Below are 11,168 nucleotides of genomic sequence, written 5' to 3'. Positions count from 1 at the left end.
AGTCTAGGAATTTCATAACTCTGTATAGATTGGGCAACAGAACTTACATTTTCCCTGTGCGGATGAAGAGCTGAAATGAGCTCTGTAATCTTTTTTATAGTGTCAGCCATCGGAGACATCAATTTTTCTAGTCTGTGATGTTCTGTGTTGATGACACTTGTATTGCTGCTGCCTGCTACCCACAACCTGTGTCAGAGCAAACGAGTTCTCAGCCTCGGTGCCTCTTGTGCTGAACGAGGCCAATGTCTGTCTGTCTGTCTGGGTGTGAAAAACTCCCTCGGTGGTGCCTGCCTCCTGCAGGAACTGTACGCAGCTACATGTGCTGATGGTGTGAAAGCAGCAGTTTTCACTGAAACTCACCCCAAAAAGCCCACTTTGAACTTTCTTCTGTGTCTATAACAGCAGGCCGGGCAGCCACCTCCATCTCTGTGTCACTGGAGTCCTCAGGGGGTGACAGGAGCAAGCTGCGTGTGCAGAGCTTACGGAGGGACAGCTGTTATGTTGTGAAGTGGTAAGCAGCAATAGCACTTGAAGTGAATGCTCAATATGCATGTGAGGGTAACAACTCTCCTTCTCAGGACTGGCTTCTTAAGAATTAAATCCCTAGGGGCACCACGACCACAGCTCCTTGGCAAGAGGTACCACCACATGGCGTAAATCTGGTACCAAGCTGTGCGGCTGGGATCAGAACCTTGTGGAGGTACAAAAGCAGCTTTGGTAGGTAAGGAGCGGGTTGAAAATGAGTAATAAGTGGGGTAGGGTTTGCATGAGTTCTTAACAGTGTGCAAAGATGGGCATCCTAGAGGGTATGCCAGCACAATGGATGATTTACTTTAGTAGCTGTCGGTGCACATTTACAAATTTGGTAGCTAAATTTTCAGCTTGCAAATCCCATTGCCATCATCTGTAAAAAAGAACCATGAGGGTTTTATTTTGCTTTCATCTCTCTTGAACTCTCTTATTTCCTGGCATTTGTTCCTTGCGCTGCTCAGACTTTCGTGACCCTTCATGTTTCTCCCAATTATCAGGTGCAGGATGTCAGTTCAAGAATCGCAGTGTTAATAAGACTCTACAGTAACTAGAGCGGCAGAGAAAACAAAGGCAATGTAGTGAGCTCAGAAGAGAGAGAAGTACAAAATCAGCCCTGAGTCACCTAATTGCTGGAGGTGGAGGCCTGTTTTTAATGAAAGATGAAAGGAGTCCTTAATTCCTCTTCTAAAGATAGGGAGCCCTTCCAGTTTGTTGTACATTGGAGTGTTATACCATCTCCTATGTATAAACAAGACTTTTGGCTGCAATTAGGCAAATGGTATAAACTTAACAATGTCACCATCACCCCAGCTGATAGAAAAAAGAAAAAAAGCTCCATTAAAAATTAATAGGTCTGGGAGTCAAGAGACCTTGATAATAAGCAGTGAAGTCTCCCGTCTGTAACTAGTCATTTTTCTATTTGCTGATATTTGAATAATTCCTTGGAGTCTCCTAAATGGCACAGTCCTAAAATCACAAGAATTATTCAATTAAAAACAAAGTCAGCTTTTTAGTGTCACTGCTGAGGTCAAACAAGTATATTACCTACGGAAGAAAGCTGATGTTAAGGATGATCAGCTTTTGACTCCTTAAATGCCACCTTGTGCTCTAAACTTCAAAATGCAACAGGGAACTTGAGAACTCTGTGGATACAGACAAGGTCAAAACAAGTGTCCCTTAAAACCAGTCTTCGGCACTTTTAAAAATGTTTCCTTATGTAGGCATGGTCTGGTGCTTTCTTAACAGACACAGGACTTAAAAAAGAACAAATGCACTTCTTAATGTGTTTGCTTTGAAAAATAAACCAGTTTATTGGAGACTACACTTTTTAACAAAACATCAGTATTAAAGCAAAGATTTTCTAACCCATAACAGCTCATGAAACTATCCCCTTCTCCATTCAGCATAACACTTCTTTTTATCCTCTCTCAAGAACGACTTCCTGACTGGTAGCAAAATATCTCCTCCAGAAGAAAACTGCTTAAGAACTGCTCCCTCAGCAAAAGATGTTTTCAGTAACAGTCAACTTCATTGTCCTCTATGGTGCCCACAGTAGCAAGGATGTCCTGTAAGAGAGACTGAGGACTTTCCTCCACATGGGCACTGCTTTTATTTACCTCATCATGTATCTCTATGAAATCTATTGTACCCAAAGCTAGCATCATGCTCTCTGCATCTTGAAAATCCACCCCACTATCACCATCTGTGGGGAAGTTCTGGGCAAGAGAACCCTGCCTGAGTGTCCTTTGTAACCAGGCAATGCCTTGTCCTCCAGCTGAATCCACAGTCATTTGTGACTCCTTCAGGTGCCTAATTGGATAGAAATGACCTTCTAAGATAATCAGAATATCACAGGCTCTCTGAGCTACTGCTCTGTCACAGTCACACAAAGACCTAAACAAAAAGCCAAACAGTTTTGCTCGGCAAAATATCTGCAGCAACTCAAGCGGATGAATGGATTTAGTGACTTTGGATGGGACAGGAGCGTATGGGCATTCAGGAAGGCCAAGCCGGGAAACTGTCTGATTACAGAAAGTGCTAACCAGTTCCAAACCACGAAGTCTGACTTCCCAGTCTAAGTCATGCTCCACAGTTTGGATCACTCTAGAGACAAACTGCTCCGTGTCTTCCAGCTGAGCTGCGCAGCCTTGCGTCAGCCATTCGGTGAAGACGCTGATCACTGCCCTCCTAGGAAAAGCCTCCGTGTCAGTTGACAAGATTTCTTGAAGCTTTGCTACAGTGTTCTAAACATAAAAAGACAAAGAGAAAGCACAATGAGGGGAGGAATATGCAAAGAAACAAGAACTGTGGAAGTAAAAAATCTAGTCTCTTAACTACCGGTTGTGAAACCTGCCTGCGTGAGACTGCAGATAACTTGTGAATAAAGTTAGTAGTAGTACAGCAGTAAACTGACGTGGAGTTCTGCTTGATTCTGCAGTGGGCTACACAAAGTCATCATACCTCTTTATTATATTGATTCCCTACGACAGGTGACTCCGGAGCAAAGTGAGTAATGAAGGCCAAGCGTCCCACAGCAGTCACAGCACTTGCTCGCACATAGCTTTCTGGATCCTCGAGAAGATTTTCTGTAAGCCTTGGCACCGCTGAAGACAGGAGAGACTGCCTGAACTCATCCCGGTCTGTAAACAAGACAGCAATCCAAAGAAGTGTGGCTTTATTCTCTCGGAGCATGAAGCTATTTCCAATGCAAACAGTTCTTTGCGTCATACAAGGATGCCCACTGACTTCAGGGACAGCTGCCAGTGAGCTGAGCCACCGCAGAGCCCAGGCAGGTGCTCACAAGAGCACAGACGCTCTGTGTCAGGCTCCCCCTTTTCCAGCAGCTTGGTGACTCTCAGTCAAGCCCTGCATGACACTTGGAAAAATCCATTTACAGTTGTTCTAAAGGCAAGAAAAAACCGTCTGCGGGCAAGCAGGGACATGGTTTCAGCCTCATCAAACTTATGCATTTGCTTAATAGAAATAATCTTCCTTTCTTGTTGTCAAGGCATATGGCAAAGAAAAAGAATGCAACCGCAGCACTGAGAGGGGCTGCGGGGGAAACTGCTAATGTAGCTGAGTGTGGTGGATACTTCCTTTGTGACCTGGGGACAACAGTAGTCGACAACATCCCCCTCTCTTCCAACATGACAGAACTACTGCTGGAGAATTAACCTTGCCTTAGTGCTACCTGCTGCAAAGCCTGAGCTACCAATAACGTGGAAAATCAGTAATTAATCCAAAGCATGTAAAGAGATCTAGGCTTTTAGCCTACTAAATCCCAGCCCCCAGCCTGCTGAGTGAAACCAAACAGATTCCACTGCAAACTGAAAAAAGGACAAGTATTATTTGCCATTAAGCAATGTCACCTGCCTTGACATACGTCTCAACATCTCTGACTCTCTCAGCACCCTCCAGTTTAACGCACCAAAAATGTCACTAAGGAGGGCGCAGCAATCTGAGTTCAACTCAAATCTGAGTTGTCAGATTTTGATTATGATCTAAGAGTAAAAATCTTGACACTTCTTTCTTTTCTTACCCCTTCAGTTACAGGTCAGAGGATGCTTCACAAGCCTGACTGACTTTCATAACATGAAAAGAAATACTCCTCCAACCTGAACTGTTCAACCTCTGCACCTACCTTTCAAGCGATTAATCACGACAGCAATGAACTCGAGAGAAGAATCTCTTACTTCCCAGCAAGGACTGCACAAATGCTTCTGCAGCACCAGAAACACATCTGTAAAAGCCAAGTTACAAGCTTGAATGGATGTGAAACGCAACGAGTCTTACTGAAGCAATTGTCGTACAACCTCTGTAGCATTTTATCTCATACAATCCCTTCTGCCGCTGCTGTGTGCTTCTCCCAGAGTTCTTCAAAGCACTATTTGGGCAGCTAAACATAAATTCAGCGTAATTGTGAACAAAGGAATCCTAAGCGCTTTGAGCTGGAAAGGCAGGCAAGAGCAGATTTCATATATGCCACTACCTGCTGTTCGTCCCAACTTGGACAGCTTCATTACCTTTCAAAATCTTCTCAGTGTGTTGCTGCTGACTGTTGGAGCAGGATGGCTCCTGCAAATGCACCAACCACTTGGATGTAGCTTGAAACGTCTTCTTTAGAACCTAAAGAAATATAAAGCAGGGGAGACGTTAGTACAGGAGGAGATAGTGTTGTCTTTATGCTAGATAAAACTTGTTTTAGCCTCAAACTTACAGAGAAATTCTCAGAGTAAACAAGTACATGCGCTGCTTTACTAAGAAGTCATATGTAAATAGTGCTTATACAACATTTCTAACAAACACTTAGAAGATGCCAGTTCTCAGCTTAGTATTGTAAAGTTCTAGTACTTCCAGCTTTTGATTTGCAGTTGTCATCAGTCTCATTCAAACAAAACAAAGCAAGAAAACAAAACCCCTTAATGCAAAGAATTCAATACTTAAGGGGCATGTCAAGTTGAGTATGTTTGCGCTACTCTTAGATGTGATGGCTCTTGTCTTTTCAAGAACACTCAATGTATTGGTGGCTTACTCGCTCATTAGAATTTGAGCTATTTCCTGCAAGCCACTCAGAACCAAGACAAGTCTCCTACATATTCTAATACAAACTGTGCTAAGAAAAACTACTGTCAGCCAGTTTCTCAGAATCACGTCCCAGTGGGACAAGCTAATAGACACGCATGTCTCTGCACTCACAGTAGGGCTGGTGTTCGGACTCTCCAGGTATGCCAGAAGGACCTCAAAGAGACTTTCTATGAGGGCGTCACAGCCTGAAGCACAGAAAACAAAACTAAAGGACCAGTATTGAGGAAAGGAGCAGGTGAATCAAAATTCAACTGCTGAAATACAGAAAGGCACAGGATCATAAAACTGTTTCAGAAAAGAAAGCAAGTACAGTCCTCAGAGTAAAGGAGAAACATCCAATATCTCACAACCACTAAAAACTTTTTAATTACAACATTACCTACCCTGGCTCATCAACAGAAAGTAAGGTTAGCCAAGACAGTAGGAAGAATTGGAAAAAAAGAGCAAGTTTCAGAAACTGAAGTGGTAGTCTTCATTCATAAAGATCAGTGAAGGGGAATGAAAAATTCTGCAACTACAGAAGAGTTAAGTATTTCCAAAATAAAAAAAAGCAAATATTAACTCACCCTTTCGCTCCGAGAGTGCTGCTAGGACACCAAGAGCTGATCTCTGTACTCTGAAGCAATTGATCAAGATTCGGCTTATTGTGCTGCCCAGAGGAGAAGCTGGACTCAGGAAGCCATTACAGAATTGTAATAGTGTCATGAGAGAGCGTAGCAAAGATGCATGGGGTAAATCCACTCGCGAACGAGCCTAACGGGAGGGGCGAAAGATAAAAGGAAAACCAATTTCCAGCAAAAATCTCAAGCATGCATACAGAACAGGAGTTTTTGCTCAGAAGGCAGCAAAAATTGCAATTTCTAGTGTGTTCTCAAGGTACCACAACAAATGATCTTCCTCTTTCTCAAGAATTATTACACAGATGGAAGAAGAATCTTCTCACTGCTTGGGAAAGCAGTTTAATTTATGTTTTTTTCACTGGATCAATAATTGCAGTAGAAGTAAGATTTGGTAACAAAACTTGTGAGGACATGTAAAACTAATGCAGCTCCCCTTCATAAGCCTCAGTATTCCTCCATTTTCCTATTTGGAGTCTACTGTGCTAGATTTCTTTAACATATGGAAGCCCTCACTCTCGACTCCTCTCCATGTTCTGTTAAGCTCTACTGCAAAAGTTTGCAACCAATCTTAACACCGTCTTTCAAGGCCCAATTTGACCCCCAGGCTTTTTTCCTTCTGAGTGTTACCAGAGTAAGCAGCTCCTCCAGACGAGCGAGGGTCTGACACAGGAGACTAACACAAGATGACTTGGAGGACAGAAGACTTTCCAGAGTGGTGGGATCACTAACAGACTCATCCAGCAAACCTAGAGGACCAGAGAAGGGAAGAGCTCATGTTGTTAGTGGATACAAAGGACTGTGATTTCTAAAGTTAATCAAGATATGCAGGTGATGTAGCTTGAATATTCCTTCAAATGCAATTGTCAGTAGGATGCTGCACTTTACCGCAAACACTGTCACTGTCCTTGACTTCTTCTACTCTTCATCCTCCAGTTTTGTCTGCACCAGTCACCTAAAATGCTGGCAAGCTGACTGCTCTCTAACTTTTCTATCACAACTGTACCTGCATGTTCCAGAGGCTGGGAGGCTGCTCTCAAAATACAGTCCATTGGCTGAAGTAGAACAGTCAGTGCCTGAATCCTCACATCTTGTGGGCTTCAAGGAGGAAACAGCAGTTACCAAAACGAGAACACTTCAATTCCTTCCCAAACATCTGCCCCTAAATGCTGAGCAGAATAATGTTTTTCATACAGGCTTTTAAACAAGCCAGCAATGACAAAGCAGTATCACAATTCAAGCCTTCTTCCAGGCTTCCCTGGCTAACTGAAAGTAGAGGAGAAATGGCTCTGGAATTTATAAGCAGCCCTAACAAGCTCTGCAAATAGTGGGATTTTGTGTAAGAATGGGGTTTAGAGAGAGGTATTTCTAGTTCAAATGGTGTCCTTGTATCTAAGTGTTACTTGGCCTGTAAATCAGTATCCATATGAGCTGTATTAATTTAACATCTGATGATTTCTTGATGCTTTTTACTACCTAATGGGAAGCTACAGAGAAGATACAGGCAGATTTCTCAGAGGTGCACAAGACAAGAATCTTAAATTGCAACAGGGCAGATTCTAACTGGATATACAGAAAATACTTTTCATAGTGAAAAGAAAATAATTAAGCACTGGAACAGGTTGCCCAGAAAAGCTGTGGAATCCTCATCCCCGGGGATATTTAAAACTTGAATGGCGAAGGCCCTGAGCAACCTGACCTGCCTTTGAAGTCAGCCCTGCACTGAGCAAGAGACTGAATTCAATCAGTTCTACAGGCTCCTTCTAACCGAAGTTAGTCTACAAATGTTGACAGAGTCTCCAGATGCACAGTTCTGCTGGACAGCAGTGGAAGCTCTTACACTAGCCAGTGTTTTTGTAGAAGTGAAAACTGAACAGAGGCTACTGGATTGGACAGGTAGTCAAATTGTGTCCATCTTAATCAACCGTGGCAGTATAAAGTTAAAGGAGTTTGCTATTTCTTCCTGAAATAGGCTGGCTATAGGCAAGATGCAAGTATACACGTACAAATGAGATACTGGCTCCTTTCATTTCTTTCTCTTTGAAACTGTATTATTCTTACTATCAGTGCCTCAAGTTTGTTAGCTACTGGTACGGCTCTTGCCAAACAGTCTTACATATTAAGGAATGCGGTGGAAAATGCAGTGAGGAAAAAAGCAGTTCTTGGAAAGACATCAGAGATATTAGTACAGAAACACTGCTAAAATTCCATTGCAGTAAGTCCTACCATTTGTAGAACCTCAGAAGTCCCGCTGCCAAAGGACCCGCTTGTACTGGGGTTAAGTGTTTCAGAGCAGAAGTCACTAATGGCCAAATGCTACCTTCAGTGTCACGAAACACGGGAGACCTGAGAAGAAAAGAAGCATAAGTAATTTGTCATATCAGATGGCGGAAAAAGGATATATTTCATCACTGGATCCAAGGTCCCAGAAGGTCTTTACCGTGCCACGTTAAGCAAAAGCCTCGCCAGCATGTGCTGTACTTGAACAGTCTCTTCTGTCAAAAAGGATTCAACTTGCTTTGCTACACCCGACCAAAGTACTGCAGTCCACATAGCACGACAACTGTCAAACACACTAGTTAACAGTTTTAATGACTGCTCAATGTGAGAGGCAGAGCGGGACCGAAGGGAATCTTCTATATGCTTTATAATCATTTGGGCACACGCTGGCCAGTCACAGTCCTTTGTAGTGAGAGGTTTAGTACTTTCAGACTCCACAGAGAAGGTGAGCACGTGCACCAGAAGCTTACTGGCAGCTGAAGCCACGAACAGGCTGGGATCCCCTTGCAGAGTGAAGACAACATCTATGCCTCCTGTGTGAAAACAAAACAAGTCACTGGAGGGAAAAACAATAGCCTTCCTATTGTGAGGTGGAGCCTTGTTGCACTTCAACCATGTATCATTCTCATTTAAGTACCACACAGCTTTAAACGGCATCAGTGGAGTTTTTATACTTTATTCTGTAGTCTCTACAGCCTTTCAAAGTCAGCCAGTCCTTCACAACAAGCAAACAAAAGAAGAAAGTAAAATTGTTTTCAGATCCTCAGGTGTTTTAATAACTGAGGAACAGAAGAGGATTTCAATGTAACATTAGTAAAATTAGAAGAGTTGACAGCACACCCACTGTGTGTTTACGGCGGGAGCCTGTATCATCTCTGGACACAAACAGTAGGTAAAACACGAGCAACAGCAACATTACTACATTTCCATTATGAGGACAGCAGCGCATGCTGCATGTTAATAACAACCCGGTCTTTTAGGCCCCTCTGTACGCAGGATCTAAAGTCAGTGTTAACAGTAGAATTTACATACCTGCATAACAACAATGGGACTGCAAATGTGCAAGTATTAAGAGATAAATGAGCTCCTCCTTAGTTTTTCCGTTCTAAAATCATACTGAAATGTACCTTTTAGTAAGAGTTACAAATAAGAGTACAGAAGGCTTTTAATAAGCTGGTTTTATTATGTGTTTCATAAGATGTGCCTCTTTTCTCTCTAAAAAGGGCACCATCTTTAGCATTTGGGGAAAAGAACAATTAAAAAAAATTAAATGTCTAACTAATTAACAAAACCCCCACCATCTTTCAAAGACTTCTGTGTTTTTGACAAACTGATTATTTTTATCTTAAATAAATGAAAACTCCTTCTCATTTGACATCTGAGCAACAGCCTAGGATGGAAGAGACATAGAGGACTTGGGGAGCTCCCAGTGCTAGAGGTACTCACCCCCATTGCAGAGGAAGTGGAGGGCAGGCTGGTGCTGTGCCATCCTGTGCACACCCTTCACCCAGCCACTTCGCACAGATGCATCTTCCCACAGTGTGCTGTTGAGAGGCCCATCCGTGCCAAAGAGCCTGGCCAGCAGCTTCTCCTGCTGTGGCCAGAGGAGAACACAGTAAGCAGAGGGGCTGGGTGGGAGTGGAGAGGCTGCTCTGTCATCCAAATTTTAAGAATTCTATGCTTTAACTCTGTCTCTTTCCCAGACTAAGCAATAGAGACGTTTAAAGCCAAATTTGCTTGTTTTTAGGATGCTAGGGGCAATTACATATTAGCCTTCATAGTACTACTGTGGCAAGACAGAAGTAAGAAGACAGCAGCTTTAGATGAGAACTGAAAAGGAACGGTATGATTGTAAGCCGTAATTACCATATCACTGTTTGCTGAGTTGTTTGATGTATGCCAGAAATTTTTTAAGTAGAATACATACACTTTCTGCTGTTGTCTGTATAGAAGGAGGAAACAGACACGTGGCAGCACGTACCTGGGCAGCCAACTCACCTGCAAGTGTTGGAAGCGGCTTTCAGAAGATGCAAGTATCCCAGCTAAGCGCAGGGTAAAGGAGAGGATGCTCGGATTGGGCTCTGGCATTGCCAGCACGGAGGTGATGAATTCTGTCAGACAGGGGTTGTTCTGCAGCAGCTCCACTGAAGGATCTAGCGACCGGGTGTGAGCCAAAAAGAGGCCAGAAAACAGAGGGTCACTGCCAGGATTTCTGTCTTGTCTTGTAACTCTAAGGTGCTCGCCTGAGCTGAGTGTAAACCCTCACAACCATTACAGACAAATCTGTGTCCACATTAAGCCAAGGAATGGCACTAGACTCTTTTCAGTGGTGCCCAGCGACAGGATGAGGGGCAACAGGCACAGGCTGAAGCACAGGAGGTTCCATTTGAGAAGGAGGAGAAACTTCTTTGAGGTGCCAGAGCCCGGAACAGGCTGTCCAGAGAGGCTGTGGAGTCTCCTTCTCTGGAGACATTCAAACCCACCTGGACATGACCCTGTGTGATCTGCTCTGGTGACCCTGCTTCAGCAGGTGGATTGCACTGGATGATCTCTCAAGACCCAATCCAACCACAACCACTCTGTTATTCTGCGAAGGTTCAGATTGGATCTTGGGAACAATTTCTTCCCTGAGAGGGCTGTGGGGCATTGGAACAGGCTGCCCAGGGCAGTGCTGGAGTCACCAGCCCTGGAGGGTTGAACAGACGTGGAGATGAGGTTCTCAGGGACATGGGGCAGTGCCGGGGGTTGGGTTGACGGTTGGGCGCGATGATCTGAAGGGTCTTTTTCAACCAAAACGATTCTGATTCTACAGGCCTCAAACCCTAAAACCAGCGTCTCAGCGGGGGAACAGCACCTCCGAGGCCCGGGCCTGCAGGCCGCCCTCCCCTCGGAAGCCCCGGGGCGGGGAGTTGGCCCGCGGCCGGCGGGCACTCACCGAACGCCGTCAGGCGCCGGAACCAGTCGAGCAGCTTCTCCAGGCAGGTGTCGTCGAAGCCGGGCCGCCGTGGGTCGGCCAGGGTGGCGCAGACGCCCGGCAGCAGGACCCCACACTCGCGGGTCATGGCGAAGCGGCGGCGCGACCGCTCGATGAACCACTGTTTGGAGAGCGCCATGGCCACCGGGGACCGGCCCCGTCACCGGCCGCGGCCGCAAAGC

The 11,168-nt window shown here is 44.6% G+C and overlaps 1 protein-coding gene across 1 annotated transcript; it reads right to left on the bottom strand.

Annotated features, from left to right (window-relative positions):
- Window positions 1–1,812: 1,812 nt before the first annotated feature.
- On the bottom strand, window positions 1,813–11,150 carry BRAT1 (BRCA1 associated ATM activator 1). Its single transcript, XM_080354128.1, has 13 exons — window positions 10,948–11,150; window positions 10,011–10,165; window positions 9,459–9,606; window positions 8,173–8,545; window positions 7,959–8,078; window positions 6,739–6,830; window positions 6,363–6,481; window positions 5,682–5,868; window positions 5,227–5,300; window positions 4,554–4,656; window positions 4,172–4,270; window positions 2,992–3,170; window positions 1,813–2,774 (listed from the first exon to the last, which is right to left on the bottom strand). The coding sequence occupies exons 1-13, from the start codon at window positions 11,123–11,125 to the stop codon at window positions 2,043–2,045; spliced, it is 2,559 nt and encodes an 852-aa protein (XP_080210254.1). The 5' UTR covers window positions 11,126–11,150; the 3' UTR covers window positions 1,813–2,042.
- Window positions 11,151–11,168: the final 18 nt, after the last annotated feature.

This window comes from Nesoenas mayeri, assembly GCF_963082525.1.
Source record: "Nesoenas mayeri genome assembly, chromosome: 15".
Lineage (NCBI taxonomy): Eukaryota > Metazoa > Chordata > Aves > Columbiformes > Columbidae > Nesoenas > Nesoenas mayeri.
The sequence above is the reverse complement of the archived record's forward strand: the minus strand, read 5'-3'. Positions and strand labels throughout refer to the sequence as shown.

What these genes read in the sequence shown, in the direction of transcription:
- BRAT1 (XM_080354128.1), bottom strand. Translation starts at nt 11,125, where the DNA reads ATGGCGCTCTCCAAACAGTGGTTCATCGAGCGGTCGCGCCGCCGCTTC. An exon ending in GCCGCTTCCAACACTTGCAG is followed by an intron (nt 9,607 to 10,010) that starts GTGAGTTGGCTG and finishes CTCTGGCCACAG; the next exon opens with CAGGAGAAGCTGCTGGCCAG. An exon ending in TGGAGGAGCTGCTTACTCTG is followed by an intron (nt 5,869 to 6,362) that starts GTAACACTCAGA and finishes CCCTCCCGTTAG; the next exon opens with GCTCGTTCGCGAGTGGATTT.